Source organism: Heptranchias perlo, unplaced genomic scaffold (genome assembly GCF_035084215.1).
Source record: "Heptranchias perlo isolate sHepPer1 unplaced genomic scaffold, sHepPer1.hap1 HAP1_SCAFFOLD_64, whole genome shotgun sequence".
NCBI lineage: Eukaryota > Metazoa > Chordata > Chondrichthyes > Hexanchiformes > Hexanchidae > Heptranchias > Heptranchias perlo.
Window position 1 is genome coordinate 2,267,977 of NW_027139666.1, and position 11,437 is coordinate 2,279,413.

An 11,437-nucleotide genomic window follows, 5' to 3' on the forward strand; every position below is an offset into this window, starting at 1 on the left:
GATCAGCCCTGATCTGATTGAATGGCGGAGTGGGCTCCTGGGGCCGTATGGCCGACACCTGCTCCTATTTCATACGTTCTTATGTAGAGAGCCTTATATCCAAGTGTGCTAATGACACTAAGTTAGGTGGCATAATTAACATTGTAGATAGGAGCAGAAAGTTGCAAAGGGACATTGATAGATTCAGTGAGTGGGTGAAACTGTGGCAGATGGAGTTCAACGTGGGAAGTGTGAGATCATCCACTTTGGACCATAAAAAGATAGATCAGAGTATTTTCTAAATGCGGAAAATCTAGGAACTGTGAGGGAGGAGAGAGATTTGGGGAACATGTACAGAATTCACTAAAAATGCAAAAAAAAGTTAAAATGGTAATGGAATTTTGATTTTTATCTCAAGGGATCCGGAATAAAAAGGAGTGGAAGTTATGTCACAGTTATACAGAGCTCTGGTTAGACCTCATTTAAAGTAATGTATTCAGTTCAGGGCACCGCACCTCTGGCAGGATAAGAACAGATGAAATATGAGCCGCAGTAGGCCTTACGGCCCCTCGAGCCTGCTCCGCCATTCAATAGATCATGGCTGATTTTGTACCTCCACACCACTTTACTGCCCGATCCCCATATCCCTTGATTTCCTTGTCCAAAAATCTATCAAACTCAATCTTGAATACACTAAACGACTGAACATCCACAACCTCTGGGGTGGAGAAAACAGCATCAATAAAGATAAAGGGAATGAAGTGAAATGTGTCATACAGTTACATCTCGCTGCTCTGTCTGAACATTTTGATCACTACTTCCCTGCAGAGGGATTTGAAAATTTGATGGAGAAGCGTTGGATGAAAGATCCTTTTGCTTTCGAAAATCCTGAATCAATAATGAAGCTAAACTTGATGCTTGAGCAAGAAAACGAGCTGATGCGACTCACCTGTGAGCACACTGAAAACACGCCACAAGTCATTCAGTTTGTCATCTTTTTCGATCAGTGTTTTCAAAGAATATCCTCTGTTAAGTTAGATTAGTGTTCTGTTTTTGCTGCCGTTCAAAACAACCTACATCTCCGAACTGGGATTTTCGACTCTGACAAGGTTAAAAACAAGAGAAAGAAACCCACTCAACAGAGCACCTGATATGCGTGGAGCGCTTTCATCTTGTGATCCAGATTGGAACGAGATCGTGAACAACCGGCGGACCCATCCGCCACATTAAATAAGTGAAACTCAAACTGACCGTTTTATTATTGTACTTAAACTGTATTTAAAATGATTTTCAAGGAACGTCGATGTCTAATTTTAGTTATTACTTGAAGTGAAGTGAAGAGCGAGCATGTATTGACCTTTATTGGGATTTGGTGAAAACTCCAGTCAGAAGGTATTATTGTTTTGGGTCCCTGGGGGAAGAGTTTTTCTTCCACTGGGTCACGAGGAAAAAAGTTTGAAAAACACTGATCTTCATTGTACGGTCAGTGTCTGTTCAGCAAACCGGCTCTGAATTTCTCAGTCTGTATTTCGAGAAATGGTTCTGTGCGCGACGCGGGCAATACAAACGGTGACCGACGCACTGCGACTAATGGCGGCCGGAGGCCCCACAATCCCCCGCGGCCGAGAAACCCCTCTATCTATCCTAGATGCTGATTTTTTCCGCTCGGACTGCGCATGCTCCCGTGGCCCGCCGTGCATTCTGGGAACGCATCGCTCCTTTCCTTTGTTCCCGAGTCGGACTCGGTGGAAACGGGAGAAGAAACCGGGAAGTGGCGGGTAGGACGGGGTAGGCGCTGGATGATGGGTGTAATGGAGTCCGGGGACCCCCGCCCGCCCGATCCCCCGGGACCCCCGACTCTGATTCAGGGCCTGATCCGCACTCGATGTTGCTGAGACTCCGCTCAGTGTAAATGCAGGTTGTTGATCTGCTTTCCTTTGGCCTCAGCTTTGCCGGACAGAATCAGCCAGGGACGGTGACTGTGCTGCTCTCCATGGTTGAAATGCCGGCAGCTCGCTGTACAGGCTCACAAGTGCAGAATTACCATTTGGCCGGGTACTGGAGGGCAAACAGTGACTGGGGCCGAAACCCAACATCACGCAGAACCTTCAGGAGCGAAAAGGAGGAAAAATAGATCCTGCGATGAATCTGGATTTCAAATAGCGAGGACATGTCACGGAGGCAGAGTGTGTGGGACGGGGGAATTCATAGCTTAATAGGGGCAAGGAGGGAGAGTGTGTGGGACGGGGGATTTAAGCTTAATTGGGGCAAGGAGGGAGAGTGTGGGACAGGGGTTTTACAGCTTAATTATGGCAAGGAGGGAGAGTGTAGGTCGGGTGATTTACAGCTTAATAGGGGCAAGAATGGATAGTGTGTGGGACGGGGGATTTACAGCTCATCAGGGGCAAGGAGGGAGAGTGTGGGACGGGGGATTTACAGCTTAATAGGAGCAAGGAGGGAGAGTGTGGGACGGGGGATTTACAGCTTAATAGGGGCAAGGAGGGAGAGTGTCTGGGACGGGGCATTCACAGCTTATGATGGGCAAGGGAGAAAAGAATGTTCCAGAGAAACGAGAACTGTGTGTTCTGAATTTCTATCCTGTATTTATGGTGATGAATTATGTAAATGATGTGCACAGATGCGTCGACTAGGCTTGTATTCTCTTGAATAAACAAGATTAAGGACTGATCTAATTGAGGTGTTTAAGATGATTAGAGGTTTTGATAGAATAGATGGAGATAAACTATTTCCTCTGGTGGGAGAGTCCAGAACAAGGGTGAATCATCTGAAAATTAGAGCTCGGCCATTGAGGGGTGATGGCCGGAAGCAAGTCTTCTGAACTTTTCCCGCAGAGCGGCAGTGGACCTGAGAGTAGAAGACTGAGATTGTGGAATAAAAGCAGCAGCAGACCTGCAACAAGAGACAACTACTGTGCGACATCACAGGTGAGGCAGGAGAGTCCGAGAGGTGAGCCGAGTATAAAAGGGGAGACCTAGAGCGGGAAGAGAGTCTAAGAGTCGAAGGCACGTCATGGCAGCACAGCTCGCACCCGTTATATGCTCCTCCTGCACTATGTGGGAAGTCATGGACACTACCAATGTCCCTGGCGACCATGTGTGCTGGAAGTGTGTCCAGCTGCAGCTACTGGCTAACCGTCTTTCGGAGCTGGAGCTGCGGGTGGATTCACTTTGGAGCATCCGCGATGCTGAGACTATCGTGGATAGCACGTTCAGTGAGGTGGTCACACCGCAGGTAAAGAAAACGCAGGCAGAAAGGAAATGGGTGACCGCCAGGCAGAGTAAAAGGACTAGGCAGGTAGAGCCGGAGTCCCCTGGGGCCGTCTCCCTCTCAAACAGATATTCTGCTTTGGATACTGTTGAGGGAGATGGCTTATCAGGGGAAAGCAGCAAGAGCCAGGTTCGGGGCACCACGGGTGGCTCTGCTGCACAGGAGGGGAGGAAGAAGAGTGGCAGGGCTTTTGTGATAGGGGATTCAATTGTAAGTGGAACAGATAGGCGTTTCTGCGGCCGCAAACGTGACTCCAGGATGGTATGTTGCCTCCCTGGTGCTAGGGTCAAGGATGTCACCGAGCGGCTACAGGGCATTCTGGAGGGGAAGGGTGAACAGCCAATAGTCGTGGTCCATATTGGTACCAACGACATTGGTAAAAAAAAAGGGATGAGGTCCTGCAGGGTGAATTTAAGGAGTTAGGAGATAAATTAAAAAGCAGGACTTCAAAGGTAGTGATCTCAGGATTACTACCGGTGCCACGTGCTAGTGAGTATAGGAACAGGAGAATAGACAGGATGAATGCGTGGCTGCAGGGAAGGTGTAGGAGGGAGGGATTTAGATTCCTGGAACATTGGGACCGGTTCTGGGGAAGGTGGGACCTGTACAAGCGTGACGGGTTACACCCGAGCAGGACCGGGACCAATGTCCTCGCGGGGGTGTTTGCTAGTGGTGTTGTGGAAGGTTTAAACTTGAGTGGCAGGGGGATGGGAACCTCAGCGGGGAGTCAGAAGGGAATAAAGAAGAGAGCAGCAAGAGAGGGGAAGACCCAGGGGAAATCTACAATACAAATAGTACAAACAGTTGTTCAAGAACAAGTGAAAGGCAAAAGCATACAGCAGCGGAAAGAAAGTGTACTTTAGGCACTTTAGGCACGACAGATAAAATGAAAACTAGAAGGCGTAAGGCGATTAACCCAGCATCAAAGCTGTGGCAGGGGGTTGGGAACCTGAGCAGGGAGACAGAGGAAAGCGTATCAGGAAGCGACAGAAGGTATGGAGTAAAAGCTAAAGTGTTAAAAAAGGAAAAAGCAGGAACTAAGTGTCACAAAACATATTTGGAAGTTTTTTATCTGAATGCACGTAGCATTCGTAACAAAATGGACGAGTTAAAGGCACGAATAACGACGTATGGGTATGATCTTGTGGCCATTACAGAAACATGGCTGCAGGGTGACAACGACTGGGAATTAAATATGCCAGGGTATTTAACAATTAGGAAGGACAGCAGGAAGGAAGGGGAGGTGGGGTGGCTATGTTAATAAGGGAAGGAATCACTGTAATACAGAGAAAAGATATTGGGACAAAGGATCAGGATAATGAAACAGTTTGGGGAGAGATAAGGAATAATAAGGCGAAAAAAACACTCGTGGGCGCGATATATAGGCCTCCTAATAGTTGCAACTCTGCTGGAAGAAGGGCATGTAACAAGGGAACAGCTATAATTATGGGGGATTTTAACTATCATATTAACTGGACAAATCAATTTGGGCAGGGTAGCCTTGAGGAAGAGTTTATTGAGTGTATTCGGGATGGATATGTTGAGCAGTATGTAACTGAACCTACAAGGGGGCAAGCAACCTTGGACCTGGTCCTGTGTAATGAGACAGGATTACTTAATAATGTCCTCGTTAAGGATCCCCTTGGAATGAGTGACCACAACATGGTTACATTCCATACGCAATTAGAGGTTGAGAAGGTTGGTTCTCAAACAAGCGTACTGGGCTTGAATAAAGGAGACCATGATGGTATGAGAGCGGAATTGATTAAAGTGGACTGGGAAAATGGTTTAAAGGGTAAGACGATACATGAACAGTGGTGTTCATTTCAGGAGTTATTTTACAACTTTCAAAAAATATATATTCCACTGAGGAAAAAAGGGTGTAAAAGAAATGACAGCCATGCGTGGCTAAGTAAAGAAATTAAGGATAGTATCCGACTAAAAACAAGGACATATAAGGTAGCCAAACTAAGTGGAGGATAGAAGATTGGGAAGTCTTCAAAAGACAGCAAAAAGTAACGAAAGGATTGATTAAGAAAGGGAAGATAGATTATGAAAATAAATTAGCAAAAAATATAAAAACAGATAGCAAGAGTTTCTACACTTATATAAAAAGAAAAAGGGTGGCGAAGGCAAACAGAGGTCCTTTAGAGGATGAGACCGGGAAACATGGAGATGGCAAAAATGCTGAATACATATTTTGTTTCAGTCTTTACGGTAGAGGACACTAAGAATATCCCAACACTGGACAAACAGGGGGCTCTCGGGGGGGAGGAGCTAAATACGATTAAAATCACTAAGGAATTGGTACTCAGTAAATTAATGGGACTCAAGGCGGATAAATCCCCTGGACCTGATGGCTTACATCCAAGGGTCTTGAGGGAAGTGGCAGTAGGGATTGTGGATGCTTTGGTAATAATTTTACAAAATTCTCTGGACTCGGCAAAGGTCCCGGCAGATTGGAAAACTGCTAATGTAACACCCTTATTTAAAAAGGGTATTAGGTAGAAGGCTGGAAATTATAGACCAGTTAGCCTAACATCTGTGGTGGTTAAAATTTTGGAGTCCATTATTAAGGAGACAGTAGCGGAACATTTGGATAAACATAATTTAATAGGACAAAGTCAGCATGGCTTTACGAAGGGGAAGTCACGTCTGACGAATATGCTTGAGTTCTTTGAGGATATAACGTACAGGGTGGATAAAGAGGAACCAGTGGACGGAGTGTATTTGGACTTCCAGAAGGCATTCGACAAGGTGCCACATAAAAGATTATTGCTCAAGATAAAGAATCACTGGATTGGGGGTAATATTCTGGCATGGGTGGAGGATAGGTTATGTAACAGGAAGCAGAGAGTTGGGATAAATGGTGCATTCTCGGACTGGCAACCTGTAGCCAGTGGTGTTCCGCAGGGGTAGGTGCTGGGTCCCCAACTCTTTACAATCGATATTAACGATTTGGAGGAGGGGGCCGAGTGTAACATATCAAAGTTTGCAGATGATACAAAGATGGGAGGGAAAGTAGAGTGTGAGGAGGACATAAAAAACCTACAAGTGGAGAGAGACAGGCTGGGTGAGATATGTCAGATGCAATACAATATTGGAAAATGTGAGGTTATGCACTTTGGCAGGAAAAATCGGAGAGCAAGTTATTATCTTAATGGCGAGAAATTGGAAAGTACTGAAGTACAAAGGGATTTGCCGGTCCCAGTGCAAGAACATCAAAAAGTTAGTCTGCAGGTACAGCAGGTGATCAAGAAGGCCAACGGAATGTTGGCTTTTCTTGTTAGGGGGATAGAATATAAAAACAGGGAGGTATTGCTGCAGTTATATAAGGTATTGGTGAGACCGCACCTGGAATACTGCATACATTTTTGGTCTCCATACTTAAGAAAAGACATACTTGCTCTCGAGGCAGTACAAAGAAGGTTCACTCGGTTAATCCCGGGGATGAGGGGGCGGACATATGAGGAAAGGTTGAGTAGATTGGGACTCTACTCATTGGAGTTCAGAAGAATGAGAGGCGATCTTATTGAATCATATAAGATTGTGAAGGGTCTTGATCGGGTGGATGCAGTAAGGATGTTCCCAAAGATGGGTGAAACTAGAACTAGGGGGCATAATCTTAGAATAAGGGGCTGCTCTTTCAAAACTGAGATGAGGAGAAACTTCTTCACTCAGAGGGTAGTAGGTCTGTGGAATTTGCTGCCCCAGGAAGCTGTGGAAGCTACATCATTAAATAAATTTAAAACAGAAATGGACAGTTTCCTCGAAGAAAAGGGAATTAGGGGTTACGGGGAGCGGGCAGGAAATTGGACATGAATTTAGATTTGAGGTTAGGATCAGATCAGATCAGCCATGATCTTATTGAATGGCGGAGCAGGCTCGAGGGGCCGATTGGCCGACTCCTGCTCCTATTTCTTATGTTCTTATGTTCTTAAAGGGTAGTGGAAATCTGGAACTCTCTTCACTCCAAAAAGCTGTTGAGGCTGTGGGTCAATTGTAAATTTGAAAATTGAGATTGATAGATTTTTGTTCGGCCAAAGTATTAAGGATTATTATACCAAGGAGGTTAGATAGAGTTAAGATGTAAATCAGCCATGATCTAATTGAATGGCGGAACAGGCTCGTGGGGCTGAATGGCCAACTCCTGTTCCGATGTTCCGAAATGCAGCCATCCGCAATAAGATTGTGGATGGCAAGGGCCTTGCTCACAAGTGAACGGACATCTGGAAGGAGATGCGGTGAGAGGAGGTGACTGGTCAGTGAGTGTCTGCAAATGAAGCAGAAATGATAAACGGTCAGGGAGTGTCTGCAAATGAAGTAGAAATGTGACAGGTCAGGGAGTGTCTGTAAATAAAGTAGAATGGGGACGGTCAGGGAGCGTCTGTCAATGAAGGAGAAATGGTGATTGGTTAGGACGTGTCTCTGAATGAAGTAGAAATGGGGACGTTCAGGGAGCGTCTGTCAATGAAGGAGAAATTGTGACTGGTCATGGAGTGTCCGTAAATGAAGGATAAATGGTGACTGGTCATGGAGTGTCTGTAAATGAAGGAGAACTGGTGACAGGTCAGGGAGTGTCTATAAATGAAGGAGGAATGGGGACGGCCAGGGAGTGTCTTTAAATGAAGGAAAAATGCTGACTAGTTAGGGAGTGTCTGTAAATGAAGGAAAAATGGTGACTGGACAGGGATTGTCTCTAAATGAACGATAAATGTTGCCGGGTGAGTAAGTGTCGACATGTGAATGAGAAACGGTGAAGGGTCAGGGAGTGTCGATAAATGAAAGAGAAATGGGGATGGGTCAGTGAATGTCTGTAAATGAAGAAGAAATGGTGATCAGTCAGGGAGTGTCTGCAAATGAAGGAAAAATTGTCTGATTATGGAGTGTCTGTAAATGATGGAAAAATAGTGTCTGGTTAGGGAGTGTCTATAAATGAAATCGAAATGGTGACAGGTCAGGGCGTGTCTATAAATGAAGGAGGAATGGTGACGGGTCAGGGCGTGTTTACAAATGCAGGTGAAATGGCATCTGTTAAGGGAGTATCTATAAATGGGAGAGGACATGGTGACAGGTCAGGGAGTGTCTGTAAATGAAGGAGAAACGGTGACGGGATAGGGAGTATCTATAAATGACGGAGAAATGGTGCAAGTTCAGGCAGAGTCTGTAAATGATGGAGAAATGGTGACTTGTCAGGCAGCGTTTGTAAATGACGGAGAAATAGTAACTGGTCAAGGAGTGTCTGTCAATGAAGGAGGAACGGTGTTTGGTCCGGGAGTGTCTGTGAATGCAGGAGAAATGTTGAGAGGTCAGGTAATGTCTACAAATGAAGAAGAAATAGTGATGGGCCAGGGAGCGTCTAATAATGAAGGAAAATGCTGACTGGTGAGAAAGAGTTTGTAAATGAAGGAGAAATGGCGAAGGTTCAGGGAGCGTCTATAAATGAAGGAGAAGTGGTGTTTGGTCAGGGAGTGTCTGTAAATGAAGGAGAAATGTTGACTGGTCAGGGAGATTCCGTCGCCAAATTTGGGAGATATTACATATGGACTGCTTACAGGCAGCTATAGGGAGGGACATAGTGTCGAAATGAGGGGCAGACCAGATACACACAGCAAGAGTGAGCATCTTCAGGAGAGGAGAGGGGAACCAGTGAGTGTCGAACTGAATCCAACCAGAGTCACCACCTTCAGGGGAGGAGAGGGAGGGGAACCAGTGAGTTTAGAACTGAATCCAGCCAGAGTCAGCACCTTCAGGGGAAGAGAGGGTGGGGGAGCAGTGAGTGTAGAACTGAACCTAGCCAGAGCAAGCACCTTCAGTGGAGGAGAGGGAATGGAACCAGTGAGTGTAGAACTGAAACCAGTACGAGTCGGGATCTTCAAGACAGAAAAATTAAAGAGAAGGAAAATTGTTGCAAGTTGTGCGATGGGTTTGCGTTTTAGCAGTCAGAGGAGGGTGAGTGTGCGGGACGGGGATTTACAGTCAGGGGGAATGAGCGAGTAGAATGTTTCATAGAAACTAGAATTACCTGTTCTGAATTTCTATTCCGTATTCACAGTGAGGACTTTTGTTATCTCCTTTTACAGGGTATTAGAAGGGGAGGATTTGCAGACGAGAAACGCAAACCAAACATCACGTCAAGATCTGACTCTATTCACCAGCACCTGAAGATTATCGGCCTTAAAATACAGGAGAAATGTTGATCTGTTCCATCTGTGGGAAAAGATTTCAAACATCACTGTGGCTGGAATAGCAGCGAGACACACACACCCGAGTGAGAGTGTTCCAGTGCACTGACTGTGGAAAGAATTTTAACCAGTTACACAGCCTGAAAAAACATCGTACCATTCACAGTGGGGAGAAACCAGACAAATGTTCTCTGTGCAGACGAGACTTGTACTGATCGTCCAACCTGGAGAGACACGAGGACGCCTGCACCATGGAGAAACCGTGGAAATGTGGGGACTGTGGGAGGGGATTCAGTTACTCGTCCCGGCTGGAAACTCATCGACACAGACACACCGGGGAGAGGCCGTTCACCTGCTCCGTTTGTGGGAAGGGATTCACTCAGTCATCCCACCTCATTGAACATCAACTTGTTCACACTGATAAGAGACTTTTAAAATGTTCTGTCTGTGAGAAGAACTTCAAAAGAAAAAGTGATCTGCTGACACACCAACGCATTCACAGTGGGGAGAGGCCGTTCACCTGCTCCGTGTGTGGGAAGGGATTCATTCAGTCATCCAACCTACTGACACACCAGCGAATTCACACTGGGGAGAGGCCGTTCACCTGCTCCATGTGTGGGAAGGGATTCACTCAGTCATCCCACCTTATTGAACATCAACTTGTTCACACTGATAAGAGACTTTTTAAATGTTCTGTCTGTGAGAAGAACTTCAAAAGAAAAAGTGATCTGCTGACACACCAACGTACTCACACTGGGGAGAGGCCGTTCATCTGCTCCGTGTGTGGGAAGGGATTTACTCGGTCATCCAGCCCACTGACACACCAGCGAGTCCACACTGGGGAGATGCCGTTCACCTGCTCTGTGTTTGGGAAGCGATTCACTCGATCATCCCACCTCCTGAGACATCAGCAAGTTCACATCGGGGAGAGGCCATTCACCTGCTCCCTGTGCGGGAAGGGATTCGCTCAGTCATCCACCCTGCTGACACACCAGCGAGTTCACACTGGGGAGAGGCCGTTCACCTGCTCCGTGTGTGGGAAGAGCTTCACTCAGTCATCCACCCTGCTAACACACCAACGAGTTCACAGTGGGGAGAGGCCATTCACCTGCTCTGTGTGTGGGAAGGAATTCACTTGTTCATCCGGCCTGATTGAACACCAACTTGTTCACACTGATAAGAGACCCTTTAAATGTTCTAACTGTGAGAAGAGCTTTAAAAGAACATGGGATCTGATGAGACATGAACGTATTCACACCGGGGAGAGGACGATCACCTGTTCCGTGTGTGGAATGCGATTCACTCAGTCATCATACCTGCTGAGTCACCAGCGAGTTCACATGTGACTGCAGGGATTGGATTCTGCTGTTATTGCTGTATCCAGGACTAAACCATGTTCATTCTGACAGTTGGAGTTTGTTTCTGATGTTAATGACCCCCTTTTACTGGGCTGGAGTTTAGTATTCTGTACCACTGTCAAATAAATCAGCTTTCTTTTAAACACAGTGTTTTTGACCTTCATATCTCGTTGATAAAAGAAACAGTTTGAGGACTTATGACGACGTGAGTGCAATACGTCTTAGAACTGAGCTCCTCCACCTTTTTAAAAGATGGATCTACAAGATGTCCAAGTCTGACAGGACATAAAATTCTATTATATCACAGGGTCCACTTCAATCAACCTGAGCAGGTTTCCACTCTCCTTGTGTGAAAAAGAGCTTCCTGATTTCAATCCTAGACGCCCTAGCTCTAAATTTAAGGCTATGCCCTCTTGTTCTGGATTCCTCCACCAGAGAAAATAGTTTCTTTTTCTACCCTATCGAATCCCTTTATTATTTTATATCCCTGGATCAGATCACTCCTCATACATCTAAACTCAAGGGAATGCAAAACCAAGTTTATGCAACCGGTCCTCATAATTGAACACTTCAATGCCCAGTATCATTCTGGTGAATCTGCACTGTCCTCCCTCCAAGGCCAACATA

General features: G+C 45.9%; 1 protein-coding gene across 5 annotated transcripts; it reads left to right on the plus strand.

Annotated features, from left to right (window-relative positions):
* Positions 1 to 1,675: 1,675 nt before the first annotated feature.
* LOC137318043 (zinc finger protein 271-like) lies at positions 1,676 to 10,953 on the plus strand. 5 transcript variants are annotated; one of them, XM_067981028.1, is made up of 2 exons: positions 1,676 to 1,757; positions 9,351 to 10,953. In XM_067981028.1, exon 2 carries the CDS (start codon positions 9,704 to 9,706, stop codon positions 10,796 to 10,798), a length of 1,095 nt encoding a protein of 364 aa, XP_067837129.1. In that variant the 5' UTR covers positions 1,676 to 1,757; positions 9,351 to 9,703; the 3' UTR covers positions 10,799 to 10,953. The 5 variants fall into 5 exon arrangements, with proteins under 5 accessions (XP_067837129.1, XP_067837123.1, XP_067837124.1 ...); XM_067981022.1 differs by having other exon boundaries at positions 1,683 to 2,165; XM_067981023.1 differs by having other exon boundaries at positions 1,683 to 1,897.
* The last annotated feature ends 484 nt before the right edge of the window (positions 10,954 to 11,437 follow it).

Coding starts and splice junctions, on each gene's coding strand:
- LOC137318043 (XM_067981028.1), top strand. CDS start 9,704: ATGGAGAAACCGTGGAAATGTGGGGACTGTGGGAGGGGATTCAGTTAC.